The 17,534-nt window shown below is 42.3% G+C and overlaps 1 protein-coding gene across 1 annotated transcript; it reads left to right on the forward strand.

The window, feature by feature from the left end:
• Positions 1 to 115: 115 nt before the first annotated feature.
• Positions 116 to 16,484, forward strand: LOC124041931 (protein SNORC-like). The gene is made up of 3 exons (XM_046360115.1): positions 116 to 1,366; positions 14,913 to 15,083; positions 15,427 to 16,484. The coding sequence occupies exons 1-3, from the start codon at positions 1,291 to 1,293 to the stop codon at positions 15,534 to 15,536; spliced, it is 357 nt and encodes a 118-aa protein (XP_046216071.1). The 5' UTR covers positions 116 to 1,290; the 3' UTR covers positions 15,537 to 16,484.
• The last annotated feature ends 1,050 nt before the right edge of the window (positions 16,485 to 17,534 follow it).

Raw genomic sequence — 17,534 nt, forward strand, 5'->3', positions numbered from 1 at the left:
TGAATCAATGAATGATCTCCTTCCACGCACAACACTACTCATTTTTGTACTCAACGCTTTTTAATGCTGATTTGCTGTAGAGACTAAAATCTAAAATAGCATAAATCGTGTGTAAGTCCAAAGTTGAATGCAATAGTTGTGAATATATCTCCTCCCAGTTACTGATCTAGATTAGTACTTATCATCCTATAATTGGTCTAATACCAAACCAAAACCAAATTATTTTTCCCCTCTGAGTTTATCATTCCCTGCATTGATGTAATTTTGGGTTATATCCTAAACAATTTACCCTACTGAGCATACCTACCCTGATTTCCAATAATACTTTAGCAATTAAGCCCGAGGTGGTACGGCTAAGGGCTGTTCTTACAAAAGACGCAACACAGAATGCCTGGACACAGCCCTATGCGTGGTATATTGTCCGTATATCACAAACCCCCAAGGTGCCTTATTGCTATTATAAACTGGTTACCAACGTAATTGGAGCAGTAAAAATAAATGTTCTGTCATACCTGTGGTATACGGTCTGATATACCACGGCTTTCAGCCAATCAGCATCCAGGGCTATAAACTGGGTGGTTTGAAACCTGAATGCTGACAGCTGTGGAATATCAGATCTCCAGGTTGCGTCGTGCATAAGAGCAGCCCTTAGCCGTGGTATATTGGCCATATACCACGCCACCTCGGGCCTTATTGCTTAAATAACCCACATCCATCTGTGTCGACTCGTAACATAGGGATAGATCGAAACGCACAGCTTCTTCCAAAACCCCAAAATATCTCCCAAGTGGCAAGCTTGACGCCCATAACCCCTTACCACAGATCTAGGGTCTTATAAGCCTACCCCAAATCCTGAACTTTGAAAAAATATCTGAGCATGTATCAGTGACGTCTACTAACTGGAAGGTACAGGACGATGGACTGACTGTTGGGGAGGCATGGAAAATGGCCAATCGTAAAGTCTTCCACTCTCTGGTTAGAAGTTTCTCATGAGCAGGTCTAGGATCAGTGTACCCTGGCCCAGTCCTAATTATAACTTCGGGTGGAAAATAGTTGGAACAGAGCTTGGATCAGCGCCTGCAGGCAACTCCTTATTTGAGTAATATGAAGTGGGTGGGCCTTCATGAGAGGTGTTCGCAAAGTCTGCCCCATCCAGAAGATTCTCTCTCAATACCCAGTCCCTCTTCCACCTCTCTCTTCCCCTCTTTTTTTGATCCAGCACTCACTAGCACATGCTTCAGGAGCTCTGGAGACTCAGTCCAGTCGTCCTAGCTCAACACAGGAACCATCATGGCCAACTGCAGCAGTGTATCCAGACTCGTCCTTCTGGTCCTGCTAGGCCTCTGGGTAGCCACCATCCACTCCGGTAAGCTCCCTGCTGGACGTTGTATCCTGGTTGTCCTTGTATTAGTCACGGAAAGAGTGTAATATATGATACATGCATTTATTGGTCTTTGCATGTTTTTGAATATCCTAAGTGTGAATGCAATAAAAACCGTCCACACTACGATACATGTATTTACTACTACATTATGTGTGTTTATAATGTTTTGTAACATTGCCTTACTCAGACCTCACCTCAAAAGGTCAAGGGATTGGAAAGAGTGTTGGGGCAAGGGGAAAACACAACAGTTTGGTTGAGGCTTCTATAGAGAGAAGTAGATGAGAAATTACACAATGTTTGTTGAAAAACACTAGATTTGCCACCAGAAATGCAGGGTTGTTGAAGTCAGTTGTTGCAAAGTTGAAGGCAGAAAATATGCTGCCTGCTTTTCATCCACTCCAACAAGCACATCAACAACTAGTCTTCTATTATCTGCAATTTCAGTAACATTCAAATTGAATTCAAATCCATGTTTGACTTGTTATTTCTGTGGACAAATTATCAGAAAAATCTATTATTCTGAATGTTGCTCATTGAGTGGGCTTTGGGTAAATATGGTCATATTTAGCTGAGCTCAAGGTGTGTATACGTGTCATTTCCCCCCACTATTGATCTAGAGGCCCGGTTGCGAGTGCCCTCACCCTAAATGATGCAGTTGTTTGAGCGAATGGAAGTTTGGAGACTGAAAGCTAGTCTTTGACTCACTTGCTTTCATAATGCCTCACGTTTAGAAGCTGTCTGAAACTGAAATATTGGCTCATTTTGCCAGTGGTTTCCCTCTGCCAAGAGTCAAGAGTTGTCAACCTTTCTATGTGCTTATTCATACGGGTTTATGAACATTTTATTTTGAAAAGTGTTAGGTATGAGAGGAGAATATGAAATACACTACTATTTGCTAGTTGTGACTACTTCAGAAATATGCACTGATAAAATGGTTGAAAAGGATGCCAGGTACTAGCAATTTGTAGTGGTTTATTTTATTATTTTTTATTATCAGTGTTAGTGGCTTTGTTAGAATAACCTTTTTTTACCATCTTTGTGTGTGGTTTTACTGCTGATCTAGATACGGTGTCAACAGATTCGCTGGAGTTATCACCCTCTCGTTTTGTTTTTCTTGTTCTAATTCCCCTTGTTTCTCTCTCCCCCTATTTGTCTCACTATCTTCTAGTTCAATATCCCTCTATTTCTTTCTTTCCTCTTTCTAGTTCTCTTTTTACCTCTCTCTTCCTCTATCCATGTCCCTCTCCCTTCATTTCTATATCTGTCTCTCCTACTCTCACACTTGAGTGATAAGCCTAAAGAGTGGCATGGGAGAAGAGGGGATTCCACAAAGCCCGGTATTGTGAGGGCCTTGGGAACACAGCACAGCAGCATTAAGGCCCTAGGGGTCAGGGCAAGGGTTAGAGCCACAGCAAGCCACCAGGAACGTGGTACTTTTTCCTCAAAACAATGACCTGTACACAACTGCCACTATGCAGTGAGGAAAATATAACACCAGATTGATAGTAACATCTAAGCATTTTAAGGATGAGGTGGTTGGTTTGATAATGAACTGTGTTGTTGACAATTTAGTTACTGAATTCGCAGTTTAATTTTTGTATCGACATTTGCATGATCGTGATGTCCAGTTTAACATTGAACTTGGAACTTTGTGCATTGTCTCTTAAAACTGCACTTCCTTTTATGATGATTTGTTATTTTAGGGATTTGCAGTTCCTTTTATGATGAATGTCTATGGTCTCACAAGCATCAGATTCTGTATCGGCACCCCCGCATTCCGTCATCCACAAGATAAGTAAATCTCCAAGATGACTCATATGAATGACTTCCACTTTACATGTTGTTTTGGACCAGTAATGCCAGGCATGGTGCCACTCATTTCCTCTAGGACTGCTGTCTTGACCGTAATACAAACTGCTTACTAAATCATTCGCCACCAAATCTTTATTTCCTCATTTCATTTCCTCAATCTACAACTTCTGACCTATCCAGCTCATTCATCTCTTAGTGGGCACAAAGTAAAGTAGTAAAGTAGACAAGTGGGCACAAAGTAGACAAGGAAAGAAAACAGTTAACAGTATTGGGACCCAACCAAAGTACTCTTGTTCTCCACTTGCAAAGATTCCAGAGACCCAAGCCCTAGAAATATTTGGACCCAACCATAATACTCCTCTGTTGTACTAACCTCCCAGAGACCCATATCTCTGTGATCACTAAAGGAAAGTAGACAAGGAAATTAAACTGTTTTACAGAATTGGGACCCAGCCATAGTACTGGCTGTTCTCCTGGGGGCTGATTCAGACTGAGGAAATCTCTGCCTTATGCCTTTCCTACGTACTTCTCAGTATTTGGTATTCAGACATACATTATATAATACAAAAGTATGTGGACACTCCTTAAAATTTGTGGATTTGGCTATTTCAGCCACCCTGTTGCTAACAGGTGTATAAAATCGAGCACAATGCCATGCAATCTCCATAGACAAACATTGGCAGTAGAGTGGCCTTACTGAAGAGCTCAGTAACTTTCAACGTGAAAGTCATAGGATGCCACCTTTACAACAAGTCATGCTTAACAATCTGGCAGTCCGATGGATTAATTTAACTTGGGCGCATGCCAGGAGAACGCTACCTGCCCCAATGCATAGTGCCAACGGTAAATTTTGGTGGAGGAGGAATAATGGTCTGGGGCTGTTTTTCATGGTTCGGACTAGGCCCCTTAGTTCCAGTGAAGGGAAATCTTAACACTTACAGTGTACAAAGACATTCTAGACAACTCTCTGCTTCCAACTTTGTGGCAACAGTTTGGGGAAGGCCCTTTCCTGTATCAGCATGAAACCCCAGTGTACAAAGCGAGGTCCATACAGAAATGATTTGTCAAGATTGCTGTGGAAGAACTTGACTGGCCTGCACAGAGCCCTTACTTCAACCCCATCGAATGCCTTTGGGATGAATTTGAAAGCCGACTGTGAGCCAGGCCTAATCGCCCAACATCAGTGTCCAACCTCATGCTCTTGTGGCTGAATGGAGGCAAGTACCCACAGCAATTTTATAACATTTAGTGGAAAGCCTTCCCAGAAGATTGGAGGCTGTTATAGCAGCAAAGGGGGGACCAACTCCATATTAATGCCCATGATTTTGGAATGAGCTGTTCGATGAGCAGGTGTCCGTATACTTTTGGTCATGTAGTGTACCTTATTCTGTTGCAGGTGTGGCTACCTTGTTCGCTCTGAATACATTTCATTCAACTGCTGAGAACCCTCCCACTTGCTGGCCAACAGATTTTCTCCTGGATTTTCATTCAATAGGGTTTATAGTACATTTATCTTAAACCATCCCTTTAAAATACGTTGTACCTTTTTAGTTCGAATTTTGTTGACAGACTCACTAGAATAAATAGAGAGAACAGGTTCAGAATATTAGGGATCAATGAAAGAAAGCCTTCTAAATATATGCATATTCATCTCCATTTCAGCTCCAATTGGTAGATTTAAAAATACTCTGATCTGGAGAGTTTTTACTCACGGAAGAAAGAAATTCTGAAAATTGCCACATTCAGTTATTAAATCCATGTTAATGTTGGAAGACTAGTGTGTATATATATAATTCTAATAGGGAGAATAGTTTACAATAGTAGCCTTGTCTATTGCCTGCATTAACCATGGAACTGTGTGATGACACGGACAGGCATTGCTCCATGCGTCTGGTTCAAACTGTTAGGTCTTGGTCCACGCTCTGCTCCATAAACATTTATTTAGCCTATGTCTTCTGTTCTATTATTATCTGTTACTAATGATCCTCAGCAATAACCACACAGCCTTGACCGCCTTTACAGAGAGAACTAAAAGGTAAACAAAACAATGTAATTAAATGATTATGTAAACTCTGCCAACTGAATGGAACTAATAGTAAATTGACAGTTGAATATGTGTGGTCATTATGCCTACTGACAGTCGATACTGATAGTGACTAATATAGGACAGAAATAGGAGACAGAGAAAGTCGGGGTAGCCTATAATTAAGGCAATCGAGAGTGCTCATGTCTGCAAGATAAAAGGCCAAACAATATCAATTCTGCATAATGGCACAGCAAGGCTTCTTCCTTGCTGAGCGGCCTTTCAGGTTATGTCGATATAGGACTCCTTTTACTGTGGATATACAGTGGGGCAAAAAAGTATTTAGTCATCCACCAATTGTGCACTCATCACTTAAAAAGATGAGAGAGGCCTGTCATTTCATCATAGGTACACTTCAACTATGACAGACAAAATTAGGAGAAAAAATCCAGAAAATCACATTGTAGGATTTTTTATTTATTTATTTACAAATTATGGTGGAAAAAGGTCACCTACAAACAAGCAAGATTTCTGGCTCTCACAGACCTGTAACTTATTTTTTAAGAGCAATGTCCTGTCATACTATCCAGGTCTGTGCCCAAACAATTTGAGCTTCCACCTTTCCAGAAACAAGTCTCTCACCGTTGCCGCTTGTTATAGACCCCCTTCAGCCCCCAGCTGTGCCTTGGACACCATATGGTCATCCCCCTCTTCAAATGGGGAGACATCTTAGACCCAAACTGTTATAGACCTATATCCATCCTGCCCTGCCTTTCTAAAATCTTCGAAAGCGAAGTTAATAAACAGATCACCGACCATTTCGAATCCCACCGTACCTTCACTATGCAATCTGGTTTCCGAGCTGGTCATGGGTGCACCTCAGCCACGCTCAAGGTCCTAAACGATATCATAACCGCCGTTGATAAAAGACAGTACTGTGGGCCTCCCGGGTGGCGCAGTTGTTAAGGGCGCTGTACTGCAGCGCCAGCTGTGCCTTCAGAGTCCCTGGGTTCGCACCTAGGCTCTGTCGTAACCGGCCGCGACCGGGATTGGCCTGGCGTCGTCCGGGTTAGGGAGGGCTTGGTCGTTAGGGTTGTCCTTGTCTCATCGCGCACCAGCGACTCCTGTGACCTGTGCCGGGCGCAGTGCGCGCTAACCAAGGTTGCCAGGTGCACGGTGTTTCCTCCGACACATTGGTGAGGCTGGCTTCCGGGTTGGATGCACGCTGTGTTAAGAAGCAGTGCGGCTTGGTTGGGTTGTGTATCGGAGGACGCATGACTTTCAACCTTCATCTCTCCCGAGCCCGTACGGGAGTTGTAGCGATGAGACAAGATGGTAGCTACTACAACAATTGGATACCACGAAATTGGGGAGAAAAAGGGGTAAAATTCAACAAAAAATTTTTTTTTAAAGACAGTACTGTGCAGCCGTCTTCATCGACCTGGCCAAGGCTTTCAACTCTGTCAATCACCGCATTCTTATCGGCAGACTCAATATCCTTTGCTTTTCAAATGACTGCCTCACCTGGTTCACCAACTACTTCTCAGATAGAGTTCAGTGTCAAATCGGAGGGCCTTTTTTCTGGACCTCTGGCAGTCGCTATGGGGGTGCCACAGGGCTCAATTCTCGGGCCGACTCTTTTCTCTGTATATATAAATGATGCTGCTCTTGCTGCTGGTGATTCTCTGATCCACCTCTATGCAGACGACACCATTCTGTATACATCTGGCCCTTCTTTGGACACTGTGCTAACAAGCTTCAACGCCATACAACACTCCTTCTGTGGCCTCCAACAGCTTTTAAATGCTAGTAAAACTAAGTGCATACTCTTCAACCCAATGCTGCCCCCACCCTCCCGCCCGACTAGCATCACTACTCTGGATGGCTCTGATCTAGAATATGTGGACAACTACAAATAGCTAGGTGTCTGGTTAGACTGTAAACTCTCCTTCCAGACTCACACTAAGCATCTCCAATCCAAAACAAAATCTAGATTCTGCTTCTTGTTTTGCAACAAAGCCTCCTTCACTCATACCGCCAAACATACCCTCGTAAAACTGACTATCCTACCGATCCTTGACTATGGTGAATGTCATTTACAAAATAGCCTCCAACACTCTACTCAGCAAACTGGATGTAGTCTATCACAGTGCCATACGTTTTATCACCAAAGCCCCATATACTACCCACCACTGCGACCTCTATGCTCTCGTTGGCTGGTCCCCACTACATATCCGTCGCCAAACCCACTGGCTCCAGGTCATCTATAAGTCTTTACTAGGTGAAGCCCCGCCTTATCTCGGCTCACTGGTCACCATAGCAACACCCACCTGTAACACATGCTCCAGCAGGTATATTGCACTGATCACCCCCAAAGCCAACACTTCCTTTGGCCACCTTTCCTTCCAGTTCTCTGCTGCCAATGGCTGGAACGAATTGCAAAAATCTGAAGCTGGAGTCTTATATCTCCTTCTGTAACTTTAAGCATCAGCTGTCAGAGCAGCTTACCGATCACTCTACCTGTACACAGCCCATCTATAAATAGCACACCTGACTACCTCATCCCCATATTATTACTTACCCTCTTGCTCTTTTGCACCCCAGTATGTATACTTGCACATCATCCTCTGCACATCTATCACTCCAGTATTAATGCTAAATTGTAATTATTTAGTCTCTGTGGCCTTTTTATTGCCTTACCTCCATGCTCTTCTACATTTGTACACACTGTACATAGATCTTTCTATTGTGTTATTGACTGTATGTTTGTTTGTTTAACTCTGTTGTTTTTGTCGCACTGCTATGCTTTATCTTGGCCAGGTCACAGTTGTAAATGAGAACTTGTTCTCAACTGGCCTACCTCAAATCAAATGTATTTATATAGCCCTTCTTACATCAGCTATACAGAAACCCAGCCTAAAACCCCAAACAGCAAGCAATGCAGGTGTAGAAGCACGGTGGCCAGGAAAAACTCACTAGAAAGTCCAGAACCTAGGAAGAATCCTAGAGAAGAACCAGGCTATGAGGGGTGGCCAGTCCTCTTCTGGCTGTGCTGGGTGGAGATTATAACAGAACATGGCCAAGATGTTTAAATGTTCATAAATGACCAGCATGGTCAAATAATAATAATCACAGTAGTTGTCGAGGGTGCAACAAGTCAGCACCCCAGGAGTAAATGTCAGTTGGCTTTCCATAGCCGATCATTTAGAGTATCTCTACCGCTCCTGCTGTCTCTAAAGAGTTGAATATCTGGTTAAATAAAGGTGAAATTAAACTGTGAGGGGCAGAAAAATGCATTGAGTGGACATACAGTAAGTCATGCATATTGATAACATTGTGTGGACATACAGTAAGTCATGCATATTGATAACATTGTCACTCCTGATGATCTGTCTTCCATAACCCTGTCTGTTTGGCTCTAATGATCCTTTTAGTTGACTCTTGTTTTATCACTTGGTAATCATTTATATTTGTGAGTTGTTTTAAACTTGAGTCGAATCACCTTGTACTATAAAATAGTAAAATAAAGAGAACCCCTTGAATGAGTAGGTGTTCTAAAACTTTTGACTGCCATACCTTAATTTATCCAATCCCCATCCAAACTAGTAGGGGGTGAATAGCATGCTATTCTCATGCTTAATTTCAAGGTCGGAATACATGTAGAGGTTTAAGTGCACACCCCCGAGACCAGAGCCCTCCTGGCTGACTTGTGACCTGTGCCAGCTTACAGTTGGTGACGAGAGGTCTGCTATAAATTCTGAAGCTCACAAACACACAGGATATTTGTAACTAACACCCTGTTTTGTGAGGAGGAGGAGCGGGTGAGGGCATGGGCGGTGCACCTTTTTTTGGTGGGGGGGGGGATAGTGCCGTGCAGGGTGGCATTCGCATACACCCGTTATGAAAGCTTTGTCATCTCTCCAGGCCGTGTGAAATCCTGACTGGTGAGGTCAAAGCTACAAACATCTGTAGTACAGTATCGGATGTGGACAAGAAGCACGAGACTACTGAGATGGTATGTTCTGTCATCAGTGAGTTAGACTTTGGATGTGAAGCAGATTAGCTGTGTATGTTAGTGGAATTTGGATCTGTTATTCTGGGTGAATGAGACATGATGGTATGCCATAGAGGCTGGTTTAGACAGGCAGCCCAATTCTGATATTGTTTTCACTAATTCGTCTTTTGACAAATCACATCAGCTCTAAAAAAAAAAAAAAAATTAAAGATCTGATGTGAAAATATCTAATGTGATTGGTCAAAAGACCAGTTAGTGGAAAAACATTCCGAATTGGGCTGCCCTTTGTGAACACAGACAGTTTAACCGCCACACTTGAAATGCCCACCTAATGTCAATGAGTGACAGCGAGCCTGTGTTTCCTCACCTCATAGACCCATGTTAATGTCTTATGACCGACTGGTCGTGGGTACCAATATTAGACCCATATACAGAGATATATGATCTTATTTAAACCAGTTTGCTACAGCAGGAAAATAATCCTGTAGCAACTGGAAATGAGAATTAAATAGATTCTAATTAATGGAAAAAATGTTATGGGTTGATGATACATTTTTCGTAAGGGAAAATCAAGTCTGAAATGAACAAAAGTTATTCTGCAACAGGGTGATCAAATGAACATCCTACATCTGTAGAAGGATTTTGTCGACTGGAATTACCTGAAACTGATAGCAAGAACACCTTTTGGAAACTTCGTCATGAGATATAGTTTAGTGTCAATCTGTACTTGATGGAGATTATTTAGCTGGCCAATGGTAGCGCCGCGGTTACAAATGGGAGCCATTACTGGAAATTTACTGAGAAGCAAACTCCTCCTGCCCTCCTTGATAAGGTGAACAAACACCAATGGAAAAACATCGCAGCGCTTTTCTCTCTGTCTTAAACCAAGCTATCCAAGGAGGTACAACCTTTTCACACACACTCATACAATTTGATTAACAAGCTTGTTTGACGTGTAGGGGCTGGGGCTACTCTAGGTTTGAGCCTAGCCGGCCGTTACCAGTTGGAGCCTGCCTCTACTGCAGACCTGCAGCCGCCCTCCATGACCGCACAAGCGGCCTTTTGTGCCACAGGCTGAAGGCCTCATTGATGGCAAGGCTGGCCAGGGGCCCAGGGCTCTGTACCTGCAGCCAGCCCCTGCACAGGAAGTCACACGCTAACACATGAGTCAACCAACACACACAGCAACATCAGAACCCCCGCCCGGCCTCGGCTCGGCTCATCAACAGTACACAGGCCCTCACCAACAGAGTTCGCTATCGGAGTTTGTGGCCCACAAGTCTTTGGACTTTATTCTGTTTTTATCTTTGATAGTTGGAATTGAATGTGTGAGAGAGTCTTTTGAAGTGATATGTTTTGTTATGTGTATTTTCGAGATTTATCAAATAAAACCGTATTGGCAAGGTTGAGTGGGAAACATAGCCGCGGGAAGTTGTTTTTAGCCTACTTCCCGAGGCTATGGTGGGAATGCTTGGTTGTGAGATTGTCAGAGTTCAGTAAGGTTTAGAGTGGGCGGTTTTATAACTGAACGGTAAATGATGTCTGAGTTTAAATATGTTTGGTGTATGGTTTTGTTGGTATGTGTAGCGTGAGCACGGGTAGGATTTGTAAGTCTGAGTGGATAGGTGGGCTTGTGTGTGTGTGGGTGGTGTGTGTGTGTGTTTGTGTGTGTGTGCCCAGATAAATACTGAAATTGGTTAGCTTCCACAAGATAATTTCTTAGGAAAATATATTTATTTAAATATATGTTTGATGTATTTGATACTATTCCAGTCCAGTCATTACCACAAGCCTGTTCTCCCCAATTAAGGTACCAACAACCTCCTAAAGTGTGCACTTGTGCGTGCATACGTGTGTGCGTGGACGTTTTTTTTTCTTTGTAGATTGGGATCAAATTTTCCCTGTTTCTTTCAATTAAAAAGTCAAGCTCACTCAGCTGTGCACTTAACACAATACCCCTTCTCAGATCATTGAAGCAAATCAAGTTGCCGTTTAGTAACTTCAATTGGCCTTATCCAGAATCCACTTTTACTATTCTTGCCCCTTCTCTCCTCTACTGGGGTAGTAAGAGAAAGAGAGGGATGTTTAAGAGATCTGGACCATGTTTCCATGGCTGCAATGAAGGTGTAAAATGTTGTGTAGCACTTCCATGTTAGGACCTGTGGAATGTGGGTGAGAGACACAGGAGAGGGGGAGAGGAGAGGGGCAGAATGTGGAGAGCTGGAGAGAAGAGCGAGGTGTGCGAAGGAGTTGAGAGAGCACACAGCGGAGGCTACCTGTACTGTGCACAGAGAGTGTTGATCCCCATACGAAGACATCCTTTCAGGCCCTGGTCTGAGGCTGCTTGCAGAGAAGCTAGTAGCTTAGCAACTTTCCACTGTAGCATCAAAGACTGGTGCTAATACTTAGCTCTGTACAGTATCTTACATTCACAGCTCTGTCACTACTGGCTCTCTGTTAGAGGAGCATACAGTATCTTACATGCACAGCTCTGTCACTCACTGGCTCTCTGATAGAGGAGCATACAGTATCTTACATTCACAGCTCTGTCACTCACTGGCTCTCTGTTAGAGGAGCATACAGTATCTTACATTCACAGCTCTGTCACTCACTGGCTCTCTGTTAGAGGAGCATACAGTATCTTACATGCACAGCTCTGTCACTCACTGGCTCTCTGATAGAGGAGCATACAGTATCTTACATGCACAGCTCTGTCACTCACTGGCTCTCTGTTAGAGGAGCATACAGTATCTTACATTCACAGCTCTGTCACTCACTGGCTCTCTGTTAGAGGAGCATACAGTATCTTACATTCACACTGGCTCTCTGTTAGAGGAGCATACAGTATCTTACATTCACAGCTCTGTCACTCACTGGCTCTCTGTTAGAGGAGCATACAGTATCTTACATTCACAGCTCTGTCACTCACTGGCTCTCTGTTCACAGTATCTTACATTCACAGCTCTGTCACTCACTGGCTCTCTGTTAGAGGAGCATACAGTATCTTACATTCACAGCTCTGTCACTCACTGACTCTCTGTTAGAGGAGCATACAGTGGCTTACATTCCTAAATTTGCATGCATTAGTATATATTAGCAGCCATCAGCAAAGCTACTGTAATATGTGTAATATAACATGAGTCATATTTTCAGTTCACACTCTTTCTCCAGGGTTGGTTTTATCCAGCTGATAGTATGTGAATAGCAACTTCAAGTCTAGAGAGTAGTAGGTCTGACTGAGCTTGTTCAGTTACCTGCAGGGAAATGTTTTATTTAACCCTTGTTTCGCCAGGTAGTAGTCCCTTTGATGGTAGAATATCTATTTCCTGAAGAGATCTGTACAAGTTATGTTTTTCACTATGAATATGTACACAATGCTACATTTGAACAGTTTATACAGTGCCTACAGAAATTATTCACACGCCTTGACTTTTTCCCCCATTTTGTTCTGTTACAGCCTGAAATTAAAATGGATAATATTGATGTCACTGGCCTATACACAATAGCTATAATGTCTCCCAGGTCTGTAGGGGAGTTGCAGCGATGGGACAAGATTGTAACTACCAATTTGGATATCACGAACAAAGGGTAAAAAACATTAAATACACCATGATGTCAGTGGAATTACATAAATGTTAGGCTGAAATGTCTTGAATATTCAATCCAGTGCTGAATATGAGCCAGAACAGGATCCGACACCTCTCCGTTTTGGACTGTTTCTTTCCAGAACCTGTTTGGCCAGATACAGTACATCTAGTGGCTGAAAAATTCTTTGAATAAAAGTGATTGAAGTTCATTTGAGTTGACTCTGTTAATTTGTGGAAAAAAAATAAAAATTGATTTTCAGCCCCGGGCCTGATGTTCTTAGAGTTTATTCTGGTTTATGGTTTGTGCAACTTTGTAACCTATGTTTGAAACCACCATTGTGTGGCTGTGTGAGAAGTGTGCCTTTTAGCTCTCACATAACTAGAATGAAATTCACTTTATGATCTCTTTCGCAACGCATCTCTCCAGCGTTGCACTTGATCATTTATTTCCTTATAGAACCATAGACGCGAGAAGGGTTCTGGAGGGACTGCAGCACCCCTGATAAATTGAAATACATTTGCCAAAGTTATAGAATTAGGCTACTACTGTCTCTTCAGAAATAAATGAAATTATTCAGAATAGTCTACTTAATAATTACACCTTGGATGGTGTATTAATACACCCAGTCACTACAAAGATACAGGCGTCCTTCCTAACTAAATTGCCGGAGAGGAAGGAAACCACTCAGGGATTTCACCATGAGGCCAATGGTGACTTTAAAACAGTTAGGTTAATGGCTGTGATAGGACAAAACTGAGCAAGGTTTATCAACATCCACAATACTAACGTAAATAACAGGGAAAAGAAGGAAGCCTGTGCAAAATAAAAAATATTCCAAAGCATGCATCCTGTTTGCTAAATGGCTAAAGTAACACTGCAATAACAACAAAAAGGACAAAGAAATTAACTATGTTCTGAATACAAAGGGTTGTGTTTGGCAAATCCAACACATCACTGAGTACCACTCTTCATATTTTCAAGCATGGTGAGGGCTGCACTATGTCATCGGAAAGGACTAGGGAGTTTTGGGGGGTAAAAAGAAACGGAATAGAACTAAGCACAGACAAAATCCTAGAGGAAAACCAGGTTGTTTGCTTTCCAACGGGCACTGGGAGAGGAATTCACCTTTCAGCAGGACATTAACCTTAACCTTATACATTAACCTTATACAAAGCCAAATATGTACGTATTCTCTTATTCTGTCCCTTAGGTATGTGTATTAGGTAGTAATGGAATTGTTAGATTACTTGTTAGATATTGCTGCACTGATGGAACTAGAAGCACAAGCATTTCGCTACCTTCGCAATAACATCTGCTAACCATGTGTATGTGTCCAATAAAATTTGATTTGATTTGAAATATACACTGGAGTTGCTTACCAATACGACATTGAATGTCCCTGAGTGGCCTAGTTAGTTCTGACATAAATTGTCTTGAAAATCTACGACAAGATTTGAAAACGTATGTCTAGCAATGATCAATAACCAACTTGACAGAGCCTGGAGAATTTTTTTAATAATAATGTGCAAATAGTGTACAATCCAGGTGTGCAAAGCTCTTAGAGGCTTACCCAGAAAGACTCACAGCTGTAATCACTGCCAAACGTGATTCTAACATGTATTGACTAGGGTGTACAATTAGATATTTCTTTATTTCATTTTCAATAAATTTGCTAACATTTCTAAAAACATGTTTTCACTTTGTCATTCTGGGGTATTGTGTGTGTGTGTAGATGGGTGATTTACATTTTATTTAATACATTTTGAATTCAGCCTTGAACACAGCAAAATGTGGAAAAAGGCAAGGTGTATGAATGCTTTCTGAAGGCACTTTAGACTTGTCTACAAACATGCCCAAATTGTGAACACACACGGTTGTTGTTGAGGACTGGCCACCCCACATAGCCTAGTTCCTCTCTAGGTTTCTTCCTAGGTTTTGGCCTTTTCTAGGGAGTTTTTCCTAGCCACCGTGCTTCTACACCTGCATTGCTTGCTGTTTGGGGTTTTAGGCTGGGTTTCTGTACAGCACTTTGAGATATCAGCTGATGTACGAAGGGCTATATAAATCAATTTGATTTGATTTGTTCACAGAGACCGTGGAAGACCCCACGCCAACTTTACAAGGGGACAACCAGGACACACTGTCCGGTGGCGGGACATATGACGTCACCACCAAAGATCCCTTCAAGGACATGACGGAGAGAGTGTTAACCTTCGAGTATGAGGACACCACCCACTCACAGGTCATGGATGAGGAGGAAGGTGAGACGGGTGCTTCATGTCATTCATTTTTCCAGAACATTTCCCATCACCAGTTTATTAATATCAATCATTTTGGTTGTACCCAGAGGATTAAGAAAATTATATACTATTCTGCCATTATTTGCATGGCGAGACATTGGTGAAAGCACAGTGGTGGGGTTATTTGTGTCTATTAGTTGTTCCACACTACAACCCCTTTAAATGTAATGAATTGCTAATAAACCATATAATTGTATTTAGACTTTGAACTTTGAATACAATTTTACTTTGAATTTGACTTGACAATCATGGTTTATACACTAGTGTCTAACCTTTGCGTGTTGCATGTACTATGTGTGTCCAGGTGTCCTGGGCCCGGGCGCCATCACAGCTATTGTCATCGCTGTCTTCCTGGGGGCTTCAGTCCTCCTCGCCCTCATTGTCATCACACTCAGGAAGTTCACCACTTCCTAGAGCCACAACTTCCTCTTCCTCCCTTTCAATCTCTCACACTTTTCTTATTCTCTCACTTTTGCTCAGTTTCTCTTATACCCACACATATTGTGAAAGTGACAACCCTTCTATAACCCCTGGACGCTCTAATATAATGGCAGGTCCCTTTAGCCTTGAAGCGCAACCGACAATGAATTTCCTTCAGACTCTAGCTACTATAATCATATTGTTTATGTTGGCACACATGTCAGCTTGTTACTAAAGGGTCAATCCTAGCTTCCACTCAAGTCAAAATTGACTTACAACAGAGACTGGCAGGTTCTTCCAGTGTATACAGGTAACTGCCAAAATAATGGAAACACTTGAGTAAATGAGAGAGAAAGTATATTGAAAGCAGGTGCTTCCACACAGGTGTGGTTCCTGAGTTATTTCAACAATTAACATCCCATCATGCTTAGGGTCATGTATAAAAATGCTTATCAGGCCATTATTTTGGCTAACATGACTATGCCCCCATCCACAGGGCACAAATGGTCACTGAGTGGTTTGATGAGCAAACGATGTAAACCAAATGCCATGGCCGTCTGTCACCAGATGGGATATTCTGGAGTGGTGCTTGTGACAGCATTTTCCACCACCATCAACAAAACACCAAATTATGGAATTTCTCATGGAAGAATGGCATTGCATCCCTCCAATAGAGTTGCAGACACTTGTAGAATCTGGTGCATTGAAGCTGTTCTGGCGCATGGTGGCCCAACGCCCCCTATTAAGACACTTTAAGTTGGTGTTTCCTTTATTTTGGCAGTTACAATCAGATCCACTTTAGCCAACATCCGCTTAGCGGATAATGCCAGAGGTGAACTGCATTATAGCTGTCAAATCTAGTGGCTCCAGGCATTACACCAAAATCAGACATCTCCCTTGGTCACATTAAGAGAAATCCAATGCCTGTCAAGATTTCCTAAAGATTTTTGAACAATGTATCTGTTATACTAATCTGTAATGAGCATTTGGCTGATCAGTGGGCAATGGCTGCCCCGCCCCCGGCTCATAGTAATGGCTGGAGTGGTGTTAATGCAATGGTATTAAAGTGCTTGATACCATTCCAGTGATCCAATTCCAGTTATTATTATGAGCCCCCCACCCCAATTCATCTCTTTTGAAACAACATGTATGTCTAATGATCTGTAGTTTACAGTTGTGTGTCCAAGTGTTTTGTCGAGCATTGTGATTTGTTTTTGTAGAAGTCTCTTTTTTTTCTGCCGGTTATGTTGTGGGTTAGAGTATCCTGTTTCAGATTTAGTTTGTCTTGTGGATGAAAGGGTGTGATGAGTGTCTTTGTGAAGATTGTTCCACCATGTTCATTATGTTGCAGTAATACTGAGTGCCTTAAAAGGCAAGTGTCATTGACAATAGAATGAGAATTAAATCATTTACCAAATGTAGGCTACCATACAAAATGCCCGATTTATTTCCCCAATGCCCACAATGTGTTACTGTTTATTGGAAAATAGGTGTTCAAAAGGAACGCTTGCCTATTTACAGGTGACCCATATTGACCCAAAAATCTAATATTTTAAGATGAACATGCTTCAATAAATAAACATAGACAGGGTAATTAGTTTGTTTAACCTGCAAATCACATTTTAACCTCTGGTCTAAAAAGACAATGACAACTGTTGTGAGTGTGTTTGTGTTTGTGTATGAGTGCATGTGTGTGATACTTTTTGATACGTTATGTCACTGTATGACCATTTTCTGTATTCTTCTGTGGCCTTTTACCAAATGACTAACTAAGGCTGGGATTCATTAACTGCCATAGAAATGTTTATGAGGTGTCTTTATTTACACACTTCATCCCATGCCCACACTTCATCCCGTGCCCAGACTTCATCCCGTGCCCACACTTCATCCCGTGCCCACACTTCATCCCGTGCCCACACTTCATCCCGTGCCCACACTTCATCCCGTGCCCACACTTCATCCCGTGCCCACACTTCATCCCGTGCCCACACT

This window comes from Oncorhynchus gorbuscha, linkage group LG08 (assembly GCF_021184085.1).
Source record: "Oncorhynchus gorbuscha isolate QuinsamMale2020 ecotype Even-year linkage group LG08, OgorEven_v1.0, whole genome shotgun sequence".
In the NCBI taxonomy this organism is placed as follows: domain Eukaryota; kingdom Metazoa; phylum Chordata; class Actinopteri; order Salmoniformes; family Salmonidae; genus Oncorhynchus; species Oncorhynchus gorbuscha.